General features: G+C 38.9%; 1 protein-coding gene and 1 pseudogene across 1 annotated transcript; both read right to left on the bottom strand.

The window, feature by feature from the left end:
* Nucleotides 1–7,624: 7,624 nt before the first annotated feature.
* On the bottom strand, nucleotides 7,625–7,730 carry LOC127670287 (uncharacterized; annotated as a pseudogene).
* A 7,116-nt stretch (nucleotides 7,731–14,846) lies between these two features.
* Nucleotides 14,847–15,833, bottom strand: LOC127669258 (olfactory receptor 10A2-like). Its single transcript, XM_052163112.1, has one exon. The coding sequence runs from the start codon at nucleotides 15,810–15,812 to the stop codon at nucleotides 14,847–14,849; it is 966 nt and encodes a 321-aa protein (XP_052019072.1). The 5' UTR covers nucleotides 15,813–15,833.
* Between the last annotated feature and the right edge of the window lie 9,788 nt (nucleotides 15,834–25,621).

Here is a 25,621-nt window from a genome sequence, read left to right as displayed (position 1 = left end):
AAAAATACCTGCTGGCTGGGTTGGCACCCCGATTGTCCCCCAAACAGCCCAGGGCCTGGTTGCAGGTCAACGCCCGTCGGGCTTAGTCCACCGCGATATTGGCCTCGGGTTATATTTGCGTACCTCAGTCTGTCTGATCTCTCTGGAGTCCGAGAACCAAGATGGAGGCGAGTCTCTCGTGACTGGTGGGAGCTAGAGTTCTGAAGTGGCTTCTGTGCGGTGAAAGGCACCGTAAATCCGCCACTGCTTGCAGCCCAGCTGGCTAGCGATGGCCAGTGGTAGTGGGTGCAGGGCCTGCCTGGACCCTGTCATCTTGGTTCCACTGCTGATGGCCCTTCAGCTGGACCAGCCACTGCTGCTCTCTCCTGTATTTCTTTAAGTGATTTTTGCATTTCCTCCTTATTGGCTACTATCTTTTGACCCATATTCTCCTGAATTTCTTTAAGTGATTTTCGTGTTTCCTTTGTAAGGGCTTCTAGCTTTTGATCATTTTTGTCCTGAATTTCCTTAAGAGATTTATTTATGTCCTTCATGTGTTCCTCTAACAGCATCATGACCAATGATTTTAAATCCAACTCTTGCTTTTCTGGTATGTTGGGGTATCCAGGACTTGCTGTTGTTGGAGAATTGGGTTCAGATGCTCCCATAATGCCTTGGTTTCTGTTAGTAATGTTCCTATGTTTGCCTTTAGCCATCTAGTTCTTACTAGTGTTAGATGGTCTTATTGTCACTGGCTGGTGCTTCAACCTCCTGTGGACCTTTTAGGCTATTTCTTCGACACTGGATACCTGGGTTTCCTCTGGCCCAGATTGCTGATGTGCTGCCTACCTCTTTTGTGCCGTTGGAACCCTGTTGAGTCTTGCCCCAAGTAATGTTATACTTGAGTTGTCTCAGTGAACCAGTTGCTCCCGACTGCTCTGTCATGAAGATAGCAGTGGAGAGTCACTCCCTCTGCTGATCCCCACTTAGGACACAGGCGCCATGACAGGCTGGCTGGTAGATGAACCGCCTATGTGCTCAGGTCCTGGGCGCAGGCAGACCCCTGGCGGTTTGCACCCCCAGAGATCTTAACCTCTGGATATCTCAGTACCTGGCGCTGCTTTTCTGCCCCGGCAGGCAGAGAAGATGGCAGTGGGGAGTCACCCCCTCTGCTGATCTCCACGTAGGACACAGGTCCCATGACAGGACAGCTGGAAGATGAACCGCCTATGTGCTCAGGTCCTGGGCATAGGTAGACCCCTGGCAGTTTGTGCCCCCAGAGATCTTAAACTCAGGGTATCTCAGTACCTGGGGCTGCTTTTCTGCCCTGGCAGGCAGGGAATATGGCAGCGGGGAATCACCCCCTCTGCTGATCTCCATGTAGGACACAGGCCCAACCCCACCCCCATTTTAGCCCTTTGTTCTAGGTTTTTAAACAGTGTTTGTTACAGGGCTTCAGTTCTGGGGGCAGAATGAGGAAATACTCAAGTAAAGTTGCATGCTTTATCTAGGAGAGTTTTGACTACCTGTATGTTAATCAAACCTAGCAGGGTATGATTAAAGGTTCTACAGACTTCAGACTCCATATTTTTAAGGGCAAGTTTTGCTTCCCACTGTTGTGACATCCTAGAACCCTTATGTGGGTGTGTAGACCTGGAGACTATCCATGTTTTAGATAACGTTTAAGTCATGGTTTTATTTTCACAATACATTCTGCCTTCTAACATGGTTTTTATCTTTTTTTTTTCTAGTGCTTTTAAGATCCTGTGGTACCAGTTCCTTTATTCTTACTTTTGTCCCTTTCCCTGCCCTAACTATCTTTAGGCAGTTAACTGTCATCTCCCACCCCTTTTACCTGTGAATTTTTTACTACTTTTCATCCATTTCTCATCTTACAGAAATCTGCTTATGTATTCTGTGCTCAGCTACTTTCTGTCTGTAAAGATTCTCAAATATTTATAATGGCATTTATTCATCAGACTGTTTATATTCTTTAAAGAGAATGACAATTATCCCTTCTGTTTTAACAGATTACATTTGATCAGATCTCAATTTTTAGCCACTCAGGAGGCTAACTATGAGGATGAATCAATAGAAACATTTAACAGATGTTTGTATAGTTACAGTGATAAAAGTGTGTGGTGTGATGTGGGGTCAATTTCTGACCTTTATCATTAGAAGTCAAGGACTTCCATTTTTTAGAAATGTGTTCTCTGTTTTTTGGCAAATTCAGAATATTCTTAACTAGAAAACAAGTTAATTCTGTTTGCATATATTTGCAATTATATCATTTGCAAAGTAATAGCAGCCAATGGAAAAATGCATCTTTTAATACTAATTTCTCAAACACACCAAGAGTCAGTAAACTTAACACTATATGTCTTTTGAATTAAGTGTTTTCTTGTTTATAATATCTTCCCTGGAGTACTATGTATTAATACGGCCAATGCATGTATCTTCTAGCTACTTATAGTGATTTACTTACAGTGGTTTTAAAACTATTATTTTTTGAATGAAAAATGGTTGATATTTGACTAGCGATTGTTTACAATCATGCTTTTCTTCTTATAACACTATTACATGGGGAAAGATTACAGATTTATTTTATATTATATTAAGTTATTATTGGTTGAGTTTAATATAATGGACTATGCACAGATACCATAAAATTGCAATCAGGTAGCAGAAGATAATAGGGAAATATATAATTCATAAGTATAAAAATAAGTATAAGAAAAAGCATAAAGTTGGTAAATTTAAGGTGAAAAGTGGATCATGCTATTATATATTTTCAGGAAGAACTTTAAGTAAGTGTCATGTGTTATAGCTATACTGAGTCAACAACTTCCATGATTGGAGAACTAGGTGACTAAACATAGAGGATAAACTATGCGGTTTGGTGAGAATGTTCTTCAGACTTTGAGCTTATGTCAGTGTGAAGAATGCATCTTTGCCACACTATGTAAATCAGAAATCATGGAAATCAAACCTGATGCTACCGATAAGTTACCACATTTAAATTGCACTGTGTCAATCCAATCACAACAAACTTTTATAAACATACACTTTTATATAAAACATCGAACAAACTTATTTAAGATGGATAGCCTAAATCTGTTGGATTATTAAAAATTCTTATTATTATAATAAAACAGATTAATATGGGTTGAGTAAGGCATCAGTAATGACTAGTAACTGCTTGCATACCTTTATCTATGGAAAATGGGTTTTTTTCTATATTTTGTTTACATTCCAAATGATTTCCCTTTTCCAGTTTCCCCCTCCCCATAAGTCCCATAAGCCCTCTTCCCTCCGCCTGTTCCCCAATCAACCCCCTCCCACTTCTCTGTTCTGGTAATCCTCTATATTGCTGTATCAAGCGTATGGAAAATGTTTTTGCGTCTATCAAGGCCATGTCCTCTCCTTGACAGTATGAATTTTGTTAGGATGAGAAACAGTTTATCAATGATACATGTTAAATATTTACTCTTTGATGAGGATTTTCTTTTTTTTTTCTTAGATATATTCTTTATTTGCATTTCAAATTTTCCCTTTTCTGGTTCCCCCTTCCCCAAAAGTCCCATAAGCCCCCTTCACTCCCCCTGTTCCCCAATCAACCCCGCCTGTCTCCCTATCCTGGTATTCCCCTATACTGCTGCATCAAGCCTTTCCAGGACCAGGGGCCTCTCCTTCCTTCTTCTTGGACATCATTTGATATATGAATTGTGTCTTGGGTATTCCAAGCTTCTGGGCTAATATCCACTTATCAGTGAGTGCATACCATGTGTGTTCTTTTGTGATTGGGTTACCTCACTTAGGATGATATTTTCCAGTTCCAACCATTTGCCTAAGGATTTCAGGAATTCATTGTTTTTAATAGCTGAGTAGTATTCCATAGTGTAAATATACCACATTTTCTGTATCCATTCCTCCACTGAGGGACATCTGTATTTTCTAACTATTGCAATACAGCATAAAGTTGGACTCATGTTAGGAATGAAGCAGTCAAGACCTCAGCCTTTCCTATTCCAGGTGCTATTTATTTCCATACACAGAGCATCAGTATTGGAAGGATTGCCATCATTAAAATCAAGTAGAACACACTTGTCTCAGCTAGGGGTTCCATTGCTGTGAAGAGAAACTATGAGCAAGGTATCTCTTATAAAGGCAAACATTTAATTAGAGTTGGCTTACACATTGAGAGGTTTAGTCCATTATCATCATAGAGGAAGAATGGCAGATCCAGGCAGACAGGGTGCTGGAGAAGAAGCTGAGAGTTCTATATCTTAGTCCAAAGGCAGTTAGGAGAGGCCTGTCTTCCAGGCGGCTAGGAAGAGGTTCTTAAAGTCCACCTCCACACTGCTACATTTCTTCCAAGAAGGCCACACCTACTCTAATCTCCTAATAGTTCCACTCCATGGACCAAGCATATTCAAACTACCACAGCACTGAACAAGGAGGGGCATATGGGAGGGTTTAGAGGGGCAAACAATGAAATTATAATCTCAAAATATAAAAGAAATAATTTAATAAAACTGAATGACAAGAAACATGTTTTTTAGATTTATTTTTATAGATTTTTAAAAAAGATTTATTTATTATATATACAGAGTTCTGCTTGCATGTATGCCTACATACCAGAAGAGGGCACCAGATCTCATTATAGAAGGTTATGAGCAACCATGTGGTTGCAGGGAACTAAATTTAGTACCTCTGGAAGAGCACCCAGTGCTTTTAACCTCTGCGTTATCATTCTAAGTCTGAAGATGGCTAGAGTATATATGTATATATGTGTATATATGTATACATATATGTGTATATAACAAAGAGATACATAGTAAAGAATACCTCATTTTGGTGTTATTTTCAAGGAATAGATTTTTTCATTCATAAAAGGATGCAAGTAGATAAAAAAAACTACCAACTGGGTTAGAAATATTAGTTGATACAATAAAACATGTTAAGCATAAGTATACCACCAGTATTATAATCATAAAAGTACAAGTTAGAAAATATGGTATTTATTTGTCATTTAGTATGAAATATGTTGGTTATCATAAAGATGAATGTTAGTTTTTAAATCATAACTCAATATGGAAATGAAGATTTGACTAAATCTGCACAAGCTTAGAAAAGAAATAGTGGAGTTATAATCCCAAGTCTGTAGTTTAACTTCCCCAATGTTTTCTGCAATATCAATGGTGATGTTTGCTGTAAAGATGGGAAAAGTTGCTTTCTTGGATTATTAGAATATTCCTGGGCAGGAACATGCTTTTTATTGTTGTTGTTGTTGTTTTGTTTTGTTTTCAGAGACAAGATTTCTTTGTATAGTTCTGGCTGTCCTGGAACTTACTCTGTAGACCAGGCTGTCCTTAAACTTAGAAATCAACCTGCCTCTGCCTCCCAATTGCTGGGATTAAAGGCATGGGCCACCACTGCCTGGCTGGGGAGGGACATGCTATGGAGCATTATGGTAATGTTTGTGAGTTCATATACAGAGGAAAAAAAGAAAGTAGGGAAGGGACAATCAGAGTATGAGAAACAGAAGAATCTCTTACATCCAGGGATGTGGGGAAATGTGACCTCTTCTGGGTCCCAAAATATCCTGAGTAGAGACTGAGAAGACAGTCTTGAGGCCAAGTGCATTGCAGCACTGGCAAAACATGTAGTGTGCTTCATAGGCTAAGATGATTCTAGCACAAGATTATATGACAATATGTTCAGGATCTTCTAGTCATAAAGTCCTGTCACTATGTGCTCTGCTTCATTTGTATACTTCAGAGGCTCTACTGAAGAGCAGTCTCAGAGCTCAATTCACCTCCTTGTTCCTCAGTGGGTAAATGAGAGGATTAAGGAATGGGGTTATGACAGTATAGAAGAGAGAAATGAACTTTTCATTTGTGTAGCATATGACTGTTTGGATGAAAATGGCTGTGATGATGCTGTAGAAGAGGGATACCACCATCAAGTTGACTCCGCATGTACCCAGGCTCTGCATCAAGCCTGGAATGACTTGATTCTGATAACTGCCTTGGGTATATTTCTACAGGACATTAGTATCAGTGAGAGAAGCAAGACCAATGAGGTTTCAAAGACTTGGACCTCATTGGAGTGAATGTCCACACAGGCAAACTTAATTATGGTGAGGAACTCACAGAAGAAATGATGGAGCCACAGGTGGCCACAATGTGGGAGCCAAAGAGCGATTGTTCCTTGGATGAGAGCATTTCCTGTTCCACTGGGTCAAGAGATTCCTTTCATGTGCTTGCTATATCAAAACATCCTTTCACTTGTGTCTGCCTCAGGAAAAAAATTCTTTTCACATGCTTTAGCAAAACATCATTTCACCTGTGTGCCCCAGCAAACATCATTTGACATAACGAACTTTCCAAAGAAACTAGAAGTTCACACTTCAATACCCTTTTGCCCACATTACTTGCGAATGTGTATTGCAATGACTCATTGGTCTGGTATGAATCTACTGGTTTCTGCTACTCTATCAATAGTAAAACCTCATTGGGACACCTCTTGGATATCCTAATATTGCCCTGTGTCATAGAGATCCTGTAGTTCTGGAAATATAGCTTTGTCCTGTTCATGAACCCAGGCATTCATCAGTGGGGTAGGTATTGAAGTGGGTCAATTCAAATTCCTGGATCTGGGACTGAAAGGTATGTGAGCTGGTTAGCTCACTGGATCTCCTGCTCTCATCACCTCAGAACCAGCTCATCAACAGCACCTGCAACCAGGGTCAGCTTTATCCTGATGCCCTGGCAAGGTATAAGGTCTTCTATCTGAGTGCTGTAACAGGTGAGTGACAGGGACAGTTCTCCTGCTTTCATGGCCTTATTGGGGTCAGCATTTCCATCCACTGCTGGAAAAGAAAGTAAAAGGGAGGGGAGGGACTCTCTCTTGTAGATGACACAACCTATTGGATAAAAGGCAGTGCTGGCTCTCCCACACTCCCTTGGGGCCGGCTAACTGGAAACCCAGACATTCAGGACAGCTCTACTGTGCTGCCCAGGTTAGGTGTAGGGCCTGTTCTCCTGAGCCCTGCAACAGATGAGGGACTTGGAGAGCTCTCTTGTTTTCATGCCCCTAGGGATGCCTCTCCCATGGTGTCGTGGAGAGGGGTGGGGCCAGTTCTGTACAGCCCTCAGCCAGCAACATATCTCAAGGGTGGCTGCCCAGTCATGGATATCCATCTGTTCTTTGGTGATAAGAGATCCCTGATGCAATTGAGTCATAGACCAAGATATGGACCCTGTTGGCAGCACAGGCCAGAAACCTACCACGGTCTTAGGTGGCATTACTAGCTACTCTCATCAGGCTGTTTGACACTACCCTTAAATTTCCAATCCTGCCTCTTTTTATTGTGCCCACATCCTTATATTTCTTTTTCTTTTTTATTTCTCTACCACTTACTTGTCCCCTTTAGTGGTACCTGGGGTCTCTGGGTGTCTGTGGTCATCTCAGGAGTGATCTCAGGATTGCTATACCCTGCTTGTGCCCCATGGCTCCTGGAATGGGTCATCTGGGACATGATCTGTCCCTGCTCAGACTGCTGGTCATCTCAGGCTAGCTCCCTAACCAAGACCCATGGCACTTGTCTGATGATTTTCTCAGGCTCTCTTTTTGTTCTAGGAATGTTAGGCTACTAATTATTCAGATGTTTGTAGGTCTTTCCTCTTTGCCCCCTTCTGATGCACATGTTATAGAGCAGCCACACCTGCAATGATTCTAGGGTCAGATCTTTTAACTTTCCTTGGATCAGCTTCACCCAACAGCTGACAGAAACAAATGTAGCAATCCACAATCAACATTAGCTGGTGATTGGGAAATCTTTTGGAAGAGAGAGGGGGAGGAATTGAGGCCTGGATGAGATTAGGAACTCCACAGGAAGACCAATAGAGTCAACTAACCTTGACATTTAGCACTTCCCAGAGACTGAACCACAAACCAGAGAGTGAACATGGACTGGACCTAAGCCCCATGACATATGTAACAAATGTGTAGCTTTTTCTTTATGGGAGTTCCCCAAGAATGAGTGTTAATTTCCCTGAATCTGTTGCTTGTCTGTGGACTCTGTTCCCTAAATAGGACTCACCTCAGTGAGAGAGGTTCCACTAAGTCTTGTAGTTACTGAAGTGCCAGGAGGAAGAGGGCATTATGATACCCAGAAGGTAGGAAGTGGGGGAGAACTTTATTAGGGGGTACTAGGAGAAGAGGGAGCATTGATATTGGGATGTAAATTGAGTTAATAACTAAACAAACACATTTTAAAAAGACAGAGATAATCCATCTAAAGACAAGTTTTGGGATGGTCTCCACTCCAGTTGTTCAGGACCCACATGAAGACAAAGTTTCACATCTGCTACATAGGTGCTGGGAGGCCCAGGTCCAACCTATTTATGTTCTTTGATTGGTGGTTCTGTCTCTGAGAGCCCCAGTAGTCAAGGTTAGTTCTCTGTGGTCCTCCTGTGGAACTTCTATCCCCTTAGAGGCCACAATCCTTTTCTTTCTGTTCTTCCATAAGAGTCCTAAGCTCCGTCCATGGTTTGGCTGTTAGTGTCTGCATCTGACTGACTTAGCTGCTGAGTAGAGCCTCTCATAGGGAAGTTATGCTACATTCCTGTCTGCAAGCTTAACAGAGTGTCATTAATAGTGTCAGGGATTGGTGCTTGTCCATGGGATGGGTTTCAAGGTGGGCTGGTTACAGGTTGGCCATTCCTTAAGTCTCTGATCCATCCCCTGTTCCTGAATTTCTTGTTGGCAGGATAAATTTTGGGTCAAGTGGTGTCCCTATCATTCCATTAGGGTCCCTGCCTGGCTACAGGTGGTGGCCTCTTCAGGTTCTATATAATCAATGCTGTGAATCACAGCTAAGGAAATTCCCATTTATTCTTGGGCATCTTCCTTATCCCAGGTCTCTGTCTCTTCCTGGATATGTTCCCTACCTCCCCACCCCTCTCTATCTAGGCTGCCTTGTCTGGCCTCAGTAGCAGAGGATGTGATTAGCATCACAGAGACTTGATATGCAAGGTGGGCTCCAACCTACACAGAGGAGATGCTGGTGGGGGAATGTTGGGAACCAGAGAGCTTGGCTCAACACCCCCAGCTGAGCTTTTTGTACAGGTTTCTTGAGAGCAAAACATCCCATGGCTTAGCTTGATTCCTGCCTTCCTGCCCGGTGTGGTATTGACTTCCCAGGTGCCTGACCTATGACTATAATTGTTTTTTCCTTTTCCCTTCCCTGGCCTCTAGTATATATATTGCTGGTCTCTCAGTAAAGCTTTGGCATTCTCCTTGCACAATGACCCATGTCTGTGTTTTTTGTTAATCCCCCAGGCCTACGCCCGATACTCGGTACCGTGGCAGCGCAGGCACCGAGATCGGGAAAAAGAGGAGCACCTGACAGGATCTTTCCAAGAAAAACCGGCCGGCGAAAGGAAGAGGAACGTATTGGGGAATATATGTTGCAAGAAACAAAGTAAAAGTGACTTCAGGATGGCGTCATGGGGATAACAAGTTCTACCTTAAAATTGGTGGATCAACTGGTGGTTCTGCTTAGGTAACAGATATTGGGTTCAAGGTTAAAACAGCTAGGGTGTGATAGCAAATTGGGATGGTGAATTTTATTAGGCAAATTGTCAGCAGTCTAAAACTGCATCAGGCAAGAGGAATGGGGCATAAAATAAAATAAAATAAAATAAATAAAATAAAATAAAATAAAATAAAAAAAGAGTAAAAAACAAAAAGCAGATTTTAGAAACATGGAAGAGAAAGAGAGAGAAGGAAAATGGATTCAAAACTCTCTTGGAGACAAAGGGAAACATGGAGACGTCCAGTTTCCTATATGGACCCTACTGGAGATATTATTAGTACTGGTTACAAGTGCTCTTTCCTCTCTATGTATTGTCTTTGGTGCACCAATTTGTCCACATGTGTCTGTCCTTGTTTCGTTGTTTGAATGATTGTCCTATGTTTCATGTTGAAAATAAAAAATGGTAAAAACTTTATTTTATGTTGAAAAGAAAAATTGGTAAAAACTTTATCTACTGGAGGTCCATCTCTTGATCCAGTATCAGTTTAGACAGCAGAGGCTGATTTAAGCTGCCCTGCATTTAGCTAGGAGTCAAGCACTGCTAGAGAAAAGCTGCTTTTTAAAGGGCCAGCAGCTTCTCAAGTTCTAGGGCAAGTAGGCTGATGGTTATTTCTCCTATTGGGTACAAAGTGCTTTTTCTCTTGAAATTGCAGCTAGAAAAAAAAGGTTGGTTTAAATTTATAAGATTTGTGTAGTTGCTTCATTTTTGTTTCTGATTGGTCTTAAAGGTATAAGTACAGTGGCCCCTTTCTAAGGAGAAAATGGAGGCAGCTCATCACCTAGTACAAGAACAACTTAAGGCAGGACAATATTACCTTAAATCTTACATTAGAGAATAGTTTATGCTAGATAGAACTTAATTTCTTGACTCTTGTCTTGTGCTTTGCAATGAATGATTCCTTGAATACTAAACCACGTGTTTTAGTCCAATTCTTCTGTAGTTTGAGAAGTCTGTAATGAACAGAAAGAAGACAAGAAGAAATTGAATTGTTCTAGCAGATTGTGTGTACTGACAAACTACTGAGAGTATGAAGATGCTGCTGTGGTTGAAGAGTTTCTGGAATTGTGTCTATGCCTCTAAGTAATGAAGGGAGATTCCCTGTCACCATGTATTACCATCAGAGAGACTTTGGCATTATTGCCACCCCTGATTAAAAAAGGTCTGGGTCTATGGCACTGGGGTTTTTGGCTTGTGGAGCTGCCACATTGGGATTGTTCCTGCTAAACTGTATGCTCAAACAACAAAACCAGTCCAGAGCAGTAATTGAAAAAGTTCTTAGGCACAGGATAATACATTTATTGCTCAAATTTGGCTCAGCCTGTAGTGAGAATAGTTAGTCTATGATGGGCAACTCCTTTGCAGTCCACACCAACCTAAGACAGGGGCTCTGGGACCGGCAGAGATTCCCAGAGATGGGTAATGGGAGTTGGACGGAAGGTGTCCAAAGACAGCTGCTATTCATTCTTAAAAAAATAAAAAAGGGGGAGTTGTTGGGAACCAGAGAGCTTGGCTCAACACCCTCAGCTGAGCTTTTTGCACAGGTTTCTTGAGAGCAAAACATCCCATGGCTTAGCTTGATTCCAGCCTTCCTGCCTGGTGTGGTATGGACTTCCCAGGTGCCTGACCTATGACTATAATTGTTGTTTCCTGTTCCCTTCCCTGGCCTCTAGTATATATATTGCTGGTCTCTCAGTAAAGCTTTGACATTCTCCTTGCAGAATGACTTGTATCTGTGTTTTTTGTTAATCCCCCAGGCCTACGCCCGATACTTGGTACCGTGGCAGTGCAGGCGCTGTCAGGGGAAGGATTTGGGAGGGGTGAACTTGAGGGGAGCAGTCTGTAAAGAGAATTAAATAAATACTAAATTAATATCAACATAAATCTACGTGAAGGTAAGAAGCAGTTGTGTGTGTTTAATATTATCATATTAGAGAAAAAGGTTGTCTATGTAGAAGACCGGTCAGCTTAAGCACTATATTTATAAAAACAGCATTTACTGGAGATGAAGAAATGGTTCAGTGATTAAGAGCACTGTCTGTTCTTCCAGAGAAGCTGGGACCAATACACAACTCCCATGTGACAGCTCATAACTGGTTGCAATTTCAGTCTCAGGGGATCTGACTCCCCCTTCAGCCTCCTGGGCACTAGGCATATATGTGGTACACAGATATACATGCAACTAAAACACTCATTCATATTAAAAACTATAAAAACAAAATGACAGCACTTGATCCATATAATTTGATTTACATTAATATTTAAAATGATTATCACAGTCAAATAAACATTTATTGTTCTTTAATGCAATCAAGTACATGAAAAGTGATATCACCACAGAATATATCTAATATCACTTAAAATCTATCTAAAATGCACTATATGTACAAATTAATAAACATTAGTATATTCACATATTGCTTAAAAATAATACTTTCCACATACTTCTTAAGGTTTTATAAATATTGTAGCTTGTGCTTAGTTTGTTGTTGCTTTGTACACATGTCCTTTTGCAGGTATTACCCAATAAACTCATACAGAATACACTACAGGGGCTCAGGGTCTGTTCTGTTGGCTCTCTTTAGTTGAATATAGGCAGGTTCCTATTTGGTTTTGTTCTTATCTGATCATTTTTCCTTATGTATGTTTCAAGGATAGTTTTGCTCTTACAGTGTTTTATGTTTTTTATATGCATATGAGTTCTCTTGGGAAGAATCTTGCATTAAATTTCTTGTTTATATCATGCAATGGTATGGTGGGTAAGAAGGGATTCTAGTTTTAACAATATTTTATTTTTGACGATAATTTTTGAAGCTATTTCCTGATACCAGCACTATCACTGTTGTAGGTTTTCCAATTGGCCAAATGAACAGAAACTATTCAGGGACTAAGCATGCCTTGCCATTTCACTATGTTATTTGGTCTCTTTGAAGAAAGAAATCGGGAGAAGGGAATGTAGGAAGGGGTACTCTGTAAGGGGAGTTAGGAAGGGGCACAGCGTTTGGCACATAAGTAAATTAATAAACTATATAAGTAAATAAACAAATATAAAAATAAAAAAGCAGAAATCAAACTGTACAGGAAAGTCAGATTTAATTAATAGGAAATAGTACTAATGTTCTACATCTTACCCCAATTCCTGAATTTTGTATTCTATCATCTAATGACTAATTATCAAAATCAGGAAATTGAAAAAAGTACATTACAAGTCCCATGTGATGTTGGCCAATTATGACAGCAGGGTTTCTAGTACCGTACATCTTCTATTCCAGTATCCAATCCAGAAATCCAGTTGACATTTAATTGTTATATATCCTAATTTATTCTAGTCTGTTATAGTTCATTAGCATTTTTATCTTCTGTGACCACACCTTTAAAGAGAAATAATTACCAATTTTGCTAGACTGTCACTGAATTTGGATTCATCAAGTGATTCTCTTTTTTATATTGAGGTTGTAACTATTTGGCAAGTACTAAAGAGTGTTTCCTGCTTTGCTTATCTCAGTTCAAATTAGGGGGATGTTCTGTATCTTAAACTACTGGAGCAATTACATTATTTTAAACTATTTTCCTTTTGTATTTACAAATATTTTAAAGTATTTTTCTTTTGTAATTCCTTTAAAAGTAATAGAAGTCATAAGAGAAGTACTTAGAGACTATAGAAATATTCTGTGTCTCTTCAAAACATTAGGCACTGTATTCAGCATCTCAGTGAATTTTCCCCAACACTTTGGCCTTAAAGGTCTTGACTATGTGTAATTAGGCTCAGAACAATGCTTCTCAGGAGTAGATAATTATTGTCCTTCCATTTAGGTGAATCCTGCCTACAACAGTACTGCAGTTTTAGTGTAATGGAATTTTTTATTATTTCTTTAAAACTTACTGCACACTTAATTGAAATTTTATCTTCCCTTCATTATACACATATTCAAGATTATAATTTTATTTTGTGCATTACAATAACTTTTACCATTAATTATGCTCAAAGTGCTTCAACTTTGGCCATTGAAAACTCTTCCAAGTTGGCTCCTGTGTGTTTTCAGCATGTTGCATGTACTTCATGATTTTGATGGTTTGTTGTCTTATTTTTGAAATGACCCTACTACTTCTCCAAGGAACTCTGTTTTTTTTTTTCATGGAATGACAACCAGAATCCCATTATCTGATGCTAGCTGACCTTTTATATTAGCCTTCCATCACTTGTAACCCCACTTCAATTACTCTAATGCGCATGCACGTGTGTGTGTGTTTATCATTAACTATGATGTTGAGAATCACCTGGCTGGAGTTCTTTTCTCCTACCCTGCTAGAAATCATATATTGGGGGTGGTAACTACAACTGTAGCCACAATTTTAGGCCCTGGGTGCTCAAAGCCTTGAGTGTGGACTGATCTAATGGTACACCGAGCAGAAGTAACAATTCACTGCCCTGAGAACTACTTAGCTCTTCCAGTTCAATGCAATGGGTTTACATGTGTTGAGGAATATGGAATTGTCACATAATGAGCTGAGATCACTTAGAAGTAATTTGTCAGAAGATCTCCAAATGTATGTTGATTCATCTGCATATACATAAACTTATAAGTTGTATAAAAATCTTGCAAATATATACCAATAAATATTTGTTTGCCTTTGTTTCTTCTCCTGTAATATCACTAATATTTCCTTTGAAATCATACATGTTAGAAAATACTGATAATTAATTCTCATACGTTTTCTTTAATGGTTTGTAGCATGTAGTTACAAAAGTTGACATTTTGCATTATTGGAATGTTTACATATTCTGCAAATATAATCCACAAAAGATCTATGTAATTCTACATTACATGTGTATATAATTACATCTGAAGAATTTAATGACTTTTATGAGAAGAAATACCCTGCCTTATAAAACTATTAAGGTGTTAAGTAACCATGTTTTGAGAACCTGTGCAGAGTGCAGAGCTAACAGGCATATCAGGGGCTCAACAATAGCTAAGAATGGATACAGAAAATTTTTAAGACTCCTGATAAATTAGCATGTGATTTTCAACTCTGCCCAGATGAAAATGTTTGAGTACTGGACTAACCTACTAAAGTTATTTAGCAGCAATCATACTTTTTTAATTGCATTATTTCCAATTAAAAATAGTGTCAAGTACAGAGAATACTCTAAAACAAAGTTCTGTTTCTAAAAGATTGTTTTAAGACAGCCAGGAAGATCACAGTGGTTTTCTTTGTTTACTTTGACAGACTGTGCACTTGTTCAGGAGCACATTAGGATCCTCAGTTACTTATTGTCAGAACTTTCTTCAGGCCCAGAGTTCTTCTCAGTGCTCCCTTTACTTCCTTGTTCCTTAAGCTATAGATGATGGGGTTCAGCATGGATGTCACTGCTGTATAGAAGAGGGCCAAGAGTTTATCAATTTCTGGTGAGTGGCTAGATTTGGGCCTCAAATAGTTAATAGATCCTGAGCCATAAAAGAGTGTGACTACAAGTAGGTGGGAGGAACATGTGGAGAGAGCTTTATGGCGCCCCTCAGGGGAAGGCATCACCAGCACTACAACCAGAATTCTGACATAGGAATAAATGATAAGTAAAAATGGACTAGATATACAGAGGATTGCCACCACAAAAATGGCAGCCTCATTTTGGGATGTATCTCCACAGACAAGTGCCAGGACAGGTGGAAGGTCACAGAAGAAGTGATCTATCTCACAGGGTCCACAGAAGTTCAAGGAAAAAATAAAATTGGTTTGTCCTAACCCGACAATGCAACCTGTTCCCCATGAAACAATTGCCAAATGGGCACATACACCACGACTCATTTGGGTAGCATAGTGGAGTGGGGAGCATATGGCCATGCATCGGTCCAAGGCCATGGCTGCCAATAGGAAGCACTCAGTTATACCAAAAAGTGTGAAGAAAAACATCTGTGTGGCACATCCCTCCCGAGAGATCCCTCGGACCTCACTTACAAGGCTCTGCAGCATCTTGGGTATGACAGAGCAAGTGTAGCCAATTTCCAGGAGAGATAAGTTGGCCAGAAAGAAGTACATGGGGGTGTGTAGGACTGGACTGGTGCAGATGGCAAGTGTTATGAGTGCATTTCCTGTCAGTGATACTAAGAACATGAGGAGGATGAGGGTGAACAGGAGGAAGCATTCTCCAGGGACCTCAGAGAACTTGGCAAATGCAAAGTGTTTGACAGACAAACCGTTCTCTTGCCACAGAGAGCAGTTGACACTCATCTGGAAGACAGAACAGTAAGTCATTAGAAGGTTTCTTGCAGATGAGGGAAATTTATCCTTGTAATACTTTTAGATCCTCAGTTACATCAGAGACAGAATCTTTAACTGCAGTCATAAAATCAAAACTTAGAAATGATTTATCCTCACAGATTTTCACATCTAATACTTTCTCTCTTCACATTAGTTGATATTCCAAAGTGTACTGAGCATTGAGCAAAGTGTAAAAATATTTACAGAAGATGATGGAAACTTATAGTCCTGGCACTGATGAAGCTCAGGCAGAAGGCTTACCATGGGTATAAGTTCAGCTCACGTGTTGTGTAAGCTATCATTCAAATAAAAGAAAAGGAAAAGTATTAATTGTATCTCAATTCTTTACACATTTTTTCTCATTAACTAGTTATCAATGTTACACAGAAAAATTCATGAACTCACAGTCATCTCTATGATTTCCTGTTGTCTCATATACAGTCACTTCAACCATTCTCTGTGTGTATTGGGCCCAGATTATTCTGTGATTGCTATTTCTAGTATTCATATCCATGCATTAAAAGTATTGTTTCCCCCAGACTCATAGTTTTTGAAGGGAAAGTAAAAGCAAATAACAATTCAATAAATGATTACTGTTTTTAGTGAATAGTAAAGACATGGCACATACTGATGTCTGGGCAGTAATGAAATGGTCAGAGAAGCTTCTGAAGATTCATAAGCTGAGACATGAGAGAGAAGGATAAATTAAACAACACAATAGCCCTTCATGTCATAATCCTCAACATGGCAGCTGATTTCTGTAACTTAATAGTTCCTATCTCTATAGAACATGTTTTCTTAGTAAGGGTATCACTGCTTATGCCTTGTTTCTGTTTTCTTAACAGAGTTCATGATATTCCATGGATCAGACCACTGAGTTAAATAAAGAAAAAAAGAGTAAAAGAGATGGTGCCTTCATATGTAGTCCAGGCTAACCTGAAATTCCTAGTTCTTCTGTTGCATTCTCCTGAATGCTAGAATTCTAAGAGTAAGACATGGTGCCTGGCTTGATAGAAAGTTCTTTCTAACCTTCCATTTCAACAGACCTTACATTACAATTCCATCAAACTATCTATATTTCTCTATACTTATTATCTATACACTTCATTCCTCTTTGCTCATTTTTGCACAGGGTAGCTGCCGTGTGCTTGGTTGGTTGCTTACATGAAAAACTGTTTATTCCCAGCATAGCCTTGTCTCTTTTCTGGATTCCACCCATCTTTTCTGCCTATAGTTGCACTCGGTTTTTCACACTATAACTGCTAAAGTAGCCTTTAGTATTCTAGTGGTGACTACTCATCTCTTTCATAGTGTAGCCTTATACAGAGATTGAGTATGGACTTCCATGTTCTTATCATTATGTTTACCATCTTTACCAGTCCATGAGTTCTCATGTAATGAGAATTTCCAGTGTTTAGCTTATTCTGGCTCCTTAGGTATTCTACCTGTCCCTGCCCATCTTATTATCTGAAGTTCAGTCTCATGACCCTCAAATACTGGAGATGTAGTGAACTTATTTTTCTTTCAGTCTGATAACATTTTCTTTCAAATGAGATGACCTTTATTGTTTTGTGGGGTGTATGTGTCTTTGCTGAAGTTTGGGTCTTCTTGCCAAAAATCTGAATACATCATATTTTTCCTGACAAGACAGGACATATCACCAACCTCTATTCACTTGATAGAATGAAATGCCACAGGTTATGCTATATTATATGTGAGTAGATCAGCTCATGGTTGATCTACAAATCAAATGTGGGCTTCAGTATTTCCAAATTATAAATAAGCATGCTACCCATATTCATTAACACACATTAGACATATACATATATACATGCCTCAAACAGGTGTGTGCCTGTGTATTCATGCAGAAACACAGACACATGGAAGCACAATAGAGTAGAGCAAGGCAAGATTGTGTGTGATTTAAAATGTTATTATTAACAACAGTGCCGGGAACAGCATTTATTCATACTCTGCTTCTCCATTTGGTCACTTATAAAAGGGGTTAAGAAAAAAACGTGTTCCTCATGAGGTTGCTAGAGTGATTATTAAGTTAATTTTCCAAATCACTTAAGTTGATCAGGTACTGAATGCTTATCAGCTATATAGGACATGAACATGTGTGTGTGTGTACCCATAACCACTTGAGATTTACCTTTGTGTATACTCTGCTTTGGCGAATTTCTCACCATAATACATAAGTTTTGTTCCTATTAACTAATTGATCACCAGATTATTTTTCTATAGGGGATAATGAAAACCACTGCCCCCAAAATAAAAGAAAACAAAACAAAAAAAACCTCAAAACAATACATAGTTTTTTGTATCCTGGGTGGTATGTAGTTGTATATACTAGCTTATTATAACTATTAGATTATATATGTACCCATTCATGCAAAACTTCTAAAACTCTAAGTATAGAGAACACAGGACTGACTTAAAGCTCTGACCACTATGAAGCAGGAAGTTTGCTGTACTTACTTGATGTCTCTGTGGACTCTGCTCTAAAAATTTGCTGAAATGCTAAGGATTCTATTGTGAAGCATTTTACACTTATTTTAATGTACTGTAAACATTTCTCTGTATTAAATTAAAACAAAACAAAATAAAACCCCAAATGGATAGCTCTTCCAAAGCCAACATAGACATGGCTATTTTTTAACCTGAAATATTTTTCAAGCACGTCGCCTTTCATTACTAGTTTCTGCATTCTGTACAGGTAGCTAGCTCTGTAGTTAGAGAGTAAGGCCTTGCTTCTCTGTTAAATTTCCAGAAACTCAGCTCAAGACCCAGAATGTTATATTTCCATTTAAATTTGTGTCATAAGAATGATTTTCTCAGAAAAAGTATCAAGATTCTTGAGAAACAAGTGTCACAACACTCTGATGTAGATATCTCATCTGCCTCTCATTTCTTATATTTTCTTGACCTAAATTGTGGGTGCACTATTTCCTTGTAAGCTCCACATGATGGAATCATCCCCATCTTTCTAGTTGAGCTGTTTGAACTGGTTTCCTATCAATAGTCAGCTATATTTTATACATAGATTTTCAGGGTTATAAAAATCAAGTGTGTGCTAAGCTCTGGTAAGATTCTGGTAATAAGAATATGAAGGTTCATATTACAAACTTTTTATTGGCAATTGTATATATGCAAGACATGGTGTATGATATGAGAGGACACTGAACTCTTACTGTCTTGGTTTTGCATCCCCTGACCTCCCAGGCTCCTCCTATTCACTCACCATTTATTAGCACAACACAATAGAAACAGTGGGATCACTTGACTAGATTACAATGTACAGTATAACTTGAGTATTACAGAATTAAGTGAATTCTAATTTACGATGATATAAGTGATTAACACAAAACACAGCTGCTTTTGGAGAGGGATACTGGAGTCTGCCTGAACTTTAACAGTCTTCAAAGGAAGAGACAATAATTACTTAGAATAACAAGAATGGAAAATGTATTGAGTATCAGATATCCTTTTATATCCTTTAATTCATTCTCCTCATGCTTAATCTTGAAAAATTAATTATGGCACCTACCTCAAATCACAGTAAATGAAGAGATAATAAGGTAGTTTCTATTTCTGATTAGCCACTTCAAGGTTTCTCTTCATCCTCTCCTTACAACATACATGGAACACACAGCATTCCCATCTTCTTCTCTACATTGTTTTGAAAAGCTTTTGTTATAGTCAGATACCATGCCTGAGGTCAAGAAGATTGCTTCTCTTAGGAGAGAACACCATGTCCTTCCAGGCAATGTCCAATATCACACACACACACACACACACACACACACACACACACACACACACACACACATTCCCCACACTCTCTACACACTTACTTTACTATCTCCATTATATGCATTTTCTTCTTTCCTGGAAAACAATGAGATATAAACATATTATACAAACATCTTGTCTTCTGAGTCCTTCCTATTACTCTCCCCAGGAGACTCACAATCTCGTCTCACTGATGAGTTTCAGGAGGCTTCTCATTGTCCTCCTGAGAGTCCTTATGGACAGGACAATAGCTCTGTGCAGAGGAACAGAATTCTGCAACAGCCCTTTCTCCTGAGAAAAAGTTCCATCACAGAACATCTGAATCATTCCATCTACAAAGCAATATTGCAATAAGTTAATTATCTTTCTACTGAATCAAAATTGCCACACTGATGACAAAGATCCAACATAAGGTCTCCTGCAGAAAAAGTCATATAAACCACAGCTCTTGTTCATGTTTGGGCACTCTGAGTTTTGTGTTTATATGATGAATATTATATTCTTATCTTGTTAATGATAGCTGAGTAAAATTTTCATTCACATCATAGTATGTTTCATCATACTGTGGGTTTGCTGTGGATGCTAATTATTTTTTGTTACTAATTATCATTTGTTTTTTTAAAAAATCATGAACATATTTTTGATTTTATGAAATGAATTTTTCATTATCTACAATAATTTTGTGTCACTGATATTATATACTTGCTGATTTCTAAGAAAAATTATTCTACTAATACTGAGTCCCTACTATTGTGTGGTAGGTGATTGTTGTTCTTATTACCTCATCCTTGTTACAGTGAGGTTGGTTTAAGTTTTATTCCTGGATGGAGGAACAAGTGACCTGATTTGGGCAACAGAAATAGAGGCATTGTTCCATGCTCTACTATGTTCTACTATATTTTAGAAGAGTTTGAGGGTTATTGTTTATTCTGTATTAAGTGGTTGACAGAATCCATCAAAATGTGTGGGATGGAAGCCAGATGAGGGAATATAGAGTGCTGACCATATCCTAGACACTATCCTAATAGGGCAAGAGTGGAGCCACTCTCTACTCAAATAAACCTTGAGTCTTCTCAACCACATAGAGACTAAAGCCAGGTCATAATAGCACCAGTTTGGCTTCTATTTCCCCAATAGATGACTGGCTTCTCAGAAATCATATGATGGCAGTCCTTCTAACTGATAGGCTCAGAAAATTCCTGCCTCCTCCAGAGTGCCTTTGCATTTGAACTGCCATGCAGCATTTGCAGTTCCGACTAGAAATCAGTCGGAGAATACAGAGGCTACAAAATCATTTGGATTCAAACAAGACACATTTGGGAGACTAGCCAATCATTGAAAGTATCAGGAAGTAATTTGAAAGTCCCTAGACTTAAATTCAAGTTCACATATAACTTTCACAATTTTACACAAACACATAAATGCACTCCTGAGAGGAAATTCTGAGATGGAACTTGCATAAGAATAACTGATTTTAAATCAATCATGGGACTTCTGTTAGGCTGTCAGGGTGATACTCCCCAAAAGTGTTTGAGTTGAGAATATCTACAAATGAGTCTTATCTGATGTTCATCAAGCCTTGTGATAGGAAGGTCTGGCTCAAGTTGATTGAGGAAGCCAAGGCTGAGAGAGTCCCTTCTGGAGCTGATATTTTATTTCAACAGTAACTAGATGTAGTTTTTTTGTGGCTTCCTCAAGACATCAGTGTTTGCAACACCCGGTTCTGACATGATGGCTGTCCAGTTGGTTGCATGCCTTATATTCTTTGCCTTAGTTAGGTTCCTAGTGCTAAAATCAAACACTTGGACCATTAGCAACTTAGGGAAGTGGAGGTTTATTTTATCTTACAATTTTTAGTCATTCAACCAAATTATTCAACCAAATCAGGGAAGGAAGTCAAAGCAAGAATCTGGAAGTAAGAATAGATACAGGGGGCCTGATTACTCAATCATGGTTTGCTCAGTGTGCACCCAGGACCACCATACAAGAAGTGATACCACTCATTTTTTTTTCTGGACTATTGGTTTTTTTTTGTTTTTGTTTTTGTTTTTTTACTACATTCTTTATTTACATTACAAATTCTTTACACTTTCCAGTTTTCCCCTCCCCATATGTCCCATAAGCCCTCTTCTCTCCACCCATTCCCCATTCACCCCCCCCCCTCCCATTTCTCTGTCCTGGTATTCCCCTACAATGCTGGATCAAGCCTTTCCAGGACCAGGTCCCTCTCCTTCCTTTTCATGGGAAACATTTGATATGCTAATTGTGTCTTAAGTATTCAGAGCTTCTGGGCTAATTAATATCCACTTATCAGTGATTGCATTCCATGTGTATTCTTTTGTGATTGGGTTACCTCACTTAGTTGGAACCTTACAGTTCCAACCATTTCCCTAAAAATTTCATGAGTTCACTGTTTTTAATTGCTGAATAGTATTTCATTGTGTAAATATACCACATTTTCTGTAACCATTCCTCCATTGAGGGACATCTGGGTTTTTTCCAGATTCTGGCTATTATATATAAGGCTTCTATGAACATAGTGGAGCATGTATCCTTATTGCCTGACAGGTAATCCTCTGGGAATATGCCCAGGAGTGGTATAGCTGACTCCTCCAGAAGAGTCATGCCCAGTTTTCTGAGGACCCACCAGACTGATATCTAGAGTGGTTGTATCATCTTACAATTCTACCAGCAGTGGAGGAGTGCTCCTCTATCTCCTCATCTTCCCCAATACCTGCTGTCTCCTGAGTTTTTAACCTTAGCCATTCTGACTGGTGTGAGGTGAAATCTCAGTGTTGTTTTGATTTGTATTTTGCTAATGACTAATGATGTTGAACATTTCTTAAGGTGCTTCTCAACCATCCAAATTTCATTAGGTGAAAATTCTTTGTTAAGCTCTGTACCCCATTTTTAATAAGGTTATTTTATTCTCTGGGGTCTAACGTCTTGAGTTTTTGGTATATATTGGATATTAGCTTCTGTCTGATGTAGGGTTGGTGAAGATCTTTTCCTAATTTGTTGGTTGCTGTTTTGTCCTTTTGACAGTGTCCTTTGCCTTACAGAAACTTTCTAATTTTATGAGGTCCCATTTGTCAATTCTTGATCTTAGAGCATAAGCTATTGGTGTTCTGTTCAGGAACTTTTCCCCTGTGCCCAGGTCCTCAAGGGTCTTCCCCAGTTTCTTTTCTATTAGTTTCAGTGTGTCTGGTTTTATGTGGAGGTCCTTGATCCACTTGGGAGTTGAGCTTAGTATGAGGAGATAACAATGGATCAATTTGCATTTTTCTGTATGCTGACCTCCAATTGAACCAACACCATTTGTTGAAAAGGCTATCTTTTTTCCACTGGATGTTTTCAGCTCCTTTGTCGAAGATCAAGAGGTCATAGGTGTGTGGGTTCATTTCTGGGTCTTCAATCCTATTCCATTGGTCCACTTGCCTGTCACTGTACCAATACCATGCAGTTCTTAACACTATTGCTCTGTAGTATTGCTTGAGGTCTGGGATACTGATTTCCCCAGAAGTTCTTTTACTGCTGAGAATAGTTTTAGTTATCCTGGGGTTTTTTTTTTTTTGTTATTCCAGCTAAATTTAAGAATTGCTCTTTCTAACTCTACGAAGAACTGAGTTGGGATTTTGATGGGGATTGCGTTGAATCTGTAGATCGCTTTTGGCAAGATGGCCATTTTAACTATATTAATCCTGCCGATCCACGAGCATGGCAGATTTTTCCATTTTCTGAGGTCTTCTTCGATTTCCTTCTTCAGAGACCTGAAGTTCTTGTCGTTTAGATCTTTCACTTGTTTGGTTAGAGTCACACCAAGATACTTTATATTGTTTGTGGCTATTGTGAAGGGTGTCATTTCCCTAACTTCTTTCTCAGCCTGTTTATTCTTTGAGTATAGGAAGGCTACTGATTTGTTTGAGTTGATTTTATAACCAGCCACTTTGCTGAAGTTGTTTATTAGCTGTAGGAATTCTCTGGTGGAGGTTTTTTGTTTGTTTGTTTGTTTGTTTGTTTTTTGTCACTTAAGTATACTATCATATCATCTGCAAATAGTGATAGTTTGACTTCTTTCCAATTTGTATCCCTTTGACCTCCTTATGTTGTCTAATTGCTCTAACTAGAACTTCAAGAACTATATTGAAAAGATGTGGAGAAAGAGGGCAGCATTGTCTGGTCCCTGATTTTAGTGGGATTGCTTCAAGTTTCTCTCCATTTAGTTTGATGTTGGCTACTGGTTTGCTGTATATTGCTTTAACTATGTTTAGCTATGGGCCTTGAATTTCTGTTCTTTACAAGACTTTTAGCATGAAAGGATACTGAATCTTGTCAATTGCTTTTTCAGCATCTAATGAAATGACCATGTAGTTTTTTCTTTGAGTTTGTTTATGTAGTGGATAGCACTGATGGACTTCTGCATATTGAATCATCCCTGCATCCCTGGGATGGAGCCTACTTGATCATGGTGGATGATCGTTTTGATGTGTTCTTGGATTCGGTTGGCAAGAGTTTTATTGAGTATTTTTGCATTGATATTCATAAGGGATATCAGCCTGTAATTCTCTTTCTTTGTCAGATCTTTGTGTGGTTTTGGTATCAGCTTAATTGTGGCTTTGTAGAATGAGCTGGGTAGTATTCCTTCTGTTTCTATTTGGTGGAATAGTTTGAAGAGTATTGGTGTTGAGTCTTCTTTGAAGGTCTGATAGAACTCTGCACTAGAACCATCTGGTCCTGTGCTTTTTTTGTTCGGAAGGCTTTCTATGATCCCTTTTATTTCTTTAGGGGTTATTGGACTGTTTAGATGATCTATTTGATCCTGATTTAATTTTGGTGTTTGGTATCCATCTAGGAAATGGTCCATTTCCTCAAGATTCTCCAGTTGTTTTGAGTATAGACTTTTGAAGTAAGATCTGATGATTTTTTGAATTTCCTCAGTTTCTGTTCTTATATCTCCCTTTTCATTTCTAATTTTGTTAATTTGGATACTGTCTCTGTGCCCTTTGGTTAGTATGGCTAAGTGTTTATCTATCTTGTTGATTTTCTCAAAGAACCAGCTCCTGTTTTGTTGATTCTTTGTATGATTCTCTTTGTTTCTACTTGATTGATTTCAGCTTTGAGTTTGATGATTTCCTGTCTTCTCTTCCTGGGTGAAGTAGCTTCTTTTTATTCCAAGGCTTTCAGTTGTGCCATTAAGCTGCTAGTGTATGCTCTCTCCAGTTTCTTTTTGGAGGCACTCAGGGCTATGAGTTTTCCTCTTAGCACTGCTTTCATTGTGTCCCATAGATTTGTGTATGTTGTGTCTTCGTTTTCCTTAAATTCTAAAAATTGTTTCTTTCTTTATTTCTTTCTTGACCAAGGTATTATTGATTCTTGTTCAGTTTCCATGTATATGTGGGCTTTCTGTTGTTTTTGTTGCTATTGAAGTCCACGTTCACTCCATAGTGATCTGATAGGAGGCATGGGATTGTTTAGATCTTCTTATAATTGTTGAGGTCTGTCTTGTGACCAATTATATGATCGATTTTGGAGAAGGTACCATGAGGTGCTGAGAAAAAGGTATATTCTTTTGCTTTATGGTGAAATGTTCTATAAATATGGCTATATTCAATTGGTCCAAAACTTCAATTAGTTTCACTGTGTCCCTGTTTAGTTCCTGTTTTCCTGATTGGTCCATTGAGGAGAGTGGAGTGTTGAAGTCACCCACAATTATTGTGTTAGGTGCAATGTGTGCTCTGAGCTTTAGTAAAGTTTCTTTTACAAATGAGGGTGCCCTTGCATTTCAAGCATAGATGTTCAGGATTGAGAGTTCTTCTTAGTGGATTTTTCCTTTGATCAGCATGGAGTGTCCTTCTGTGTCTCTTTTGATGACTTTAGGGTGAAAGTCTATTCCAACTGATATTAGAGTGGCTACTCCTACTTGTTTCCGGCTTGTAAAATTGTCTTCCAGCCTTTTACTCTAAGATAGTGTTTTCTTTGACACT

This window comes from Apodemus sylvaticus, chromosome 19 (assembly GCF_947179515.1).
Source record: "Apodemus sylvaticus chromosome 19, mApoSyl1.1, whole genome shotgun sequence".
NCBI classification, from domain to species: Eukaryota; Metazoa; Chordata; class Mammalia; order Rodentia; family Muridae; genus Apodemus; species Apodemus sylvaticus.
This window is presented reverse-complemented; position numbering and strand designations above follow the sequence as displayed.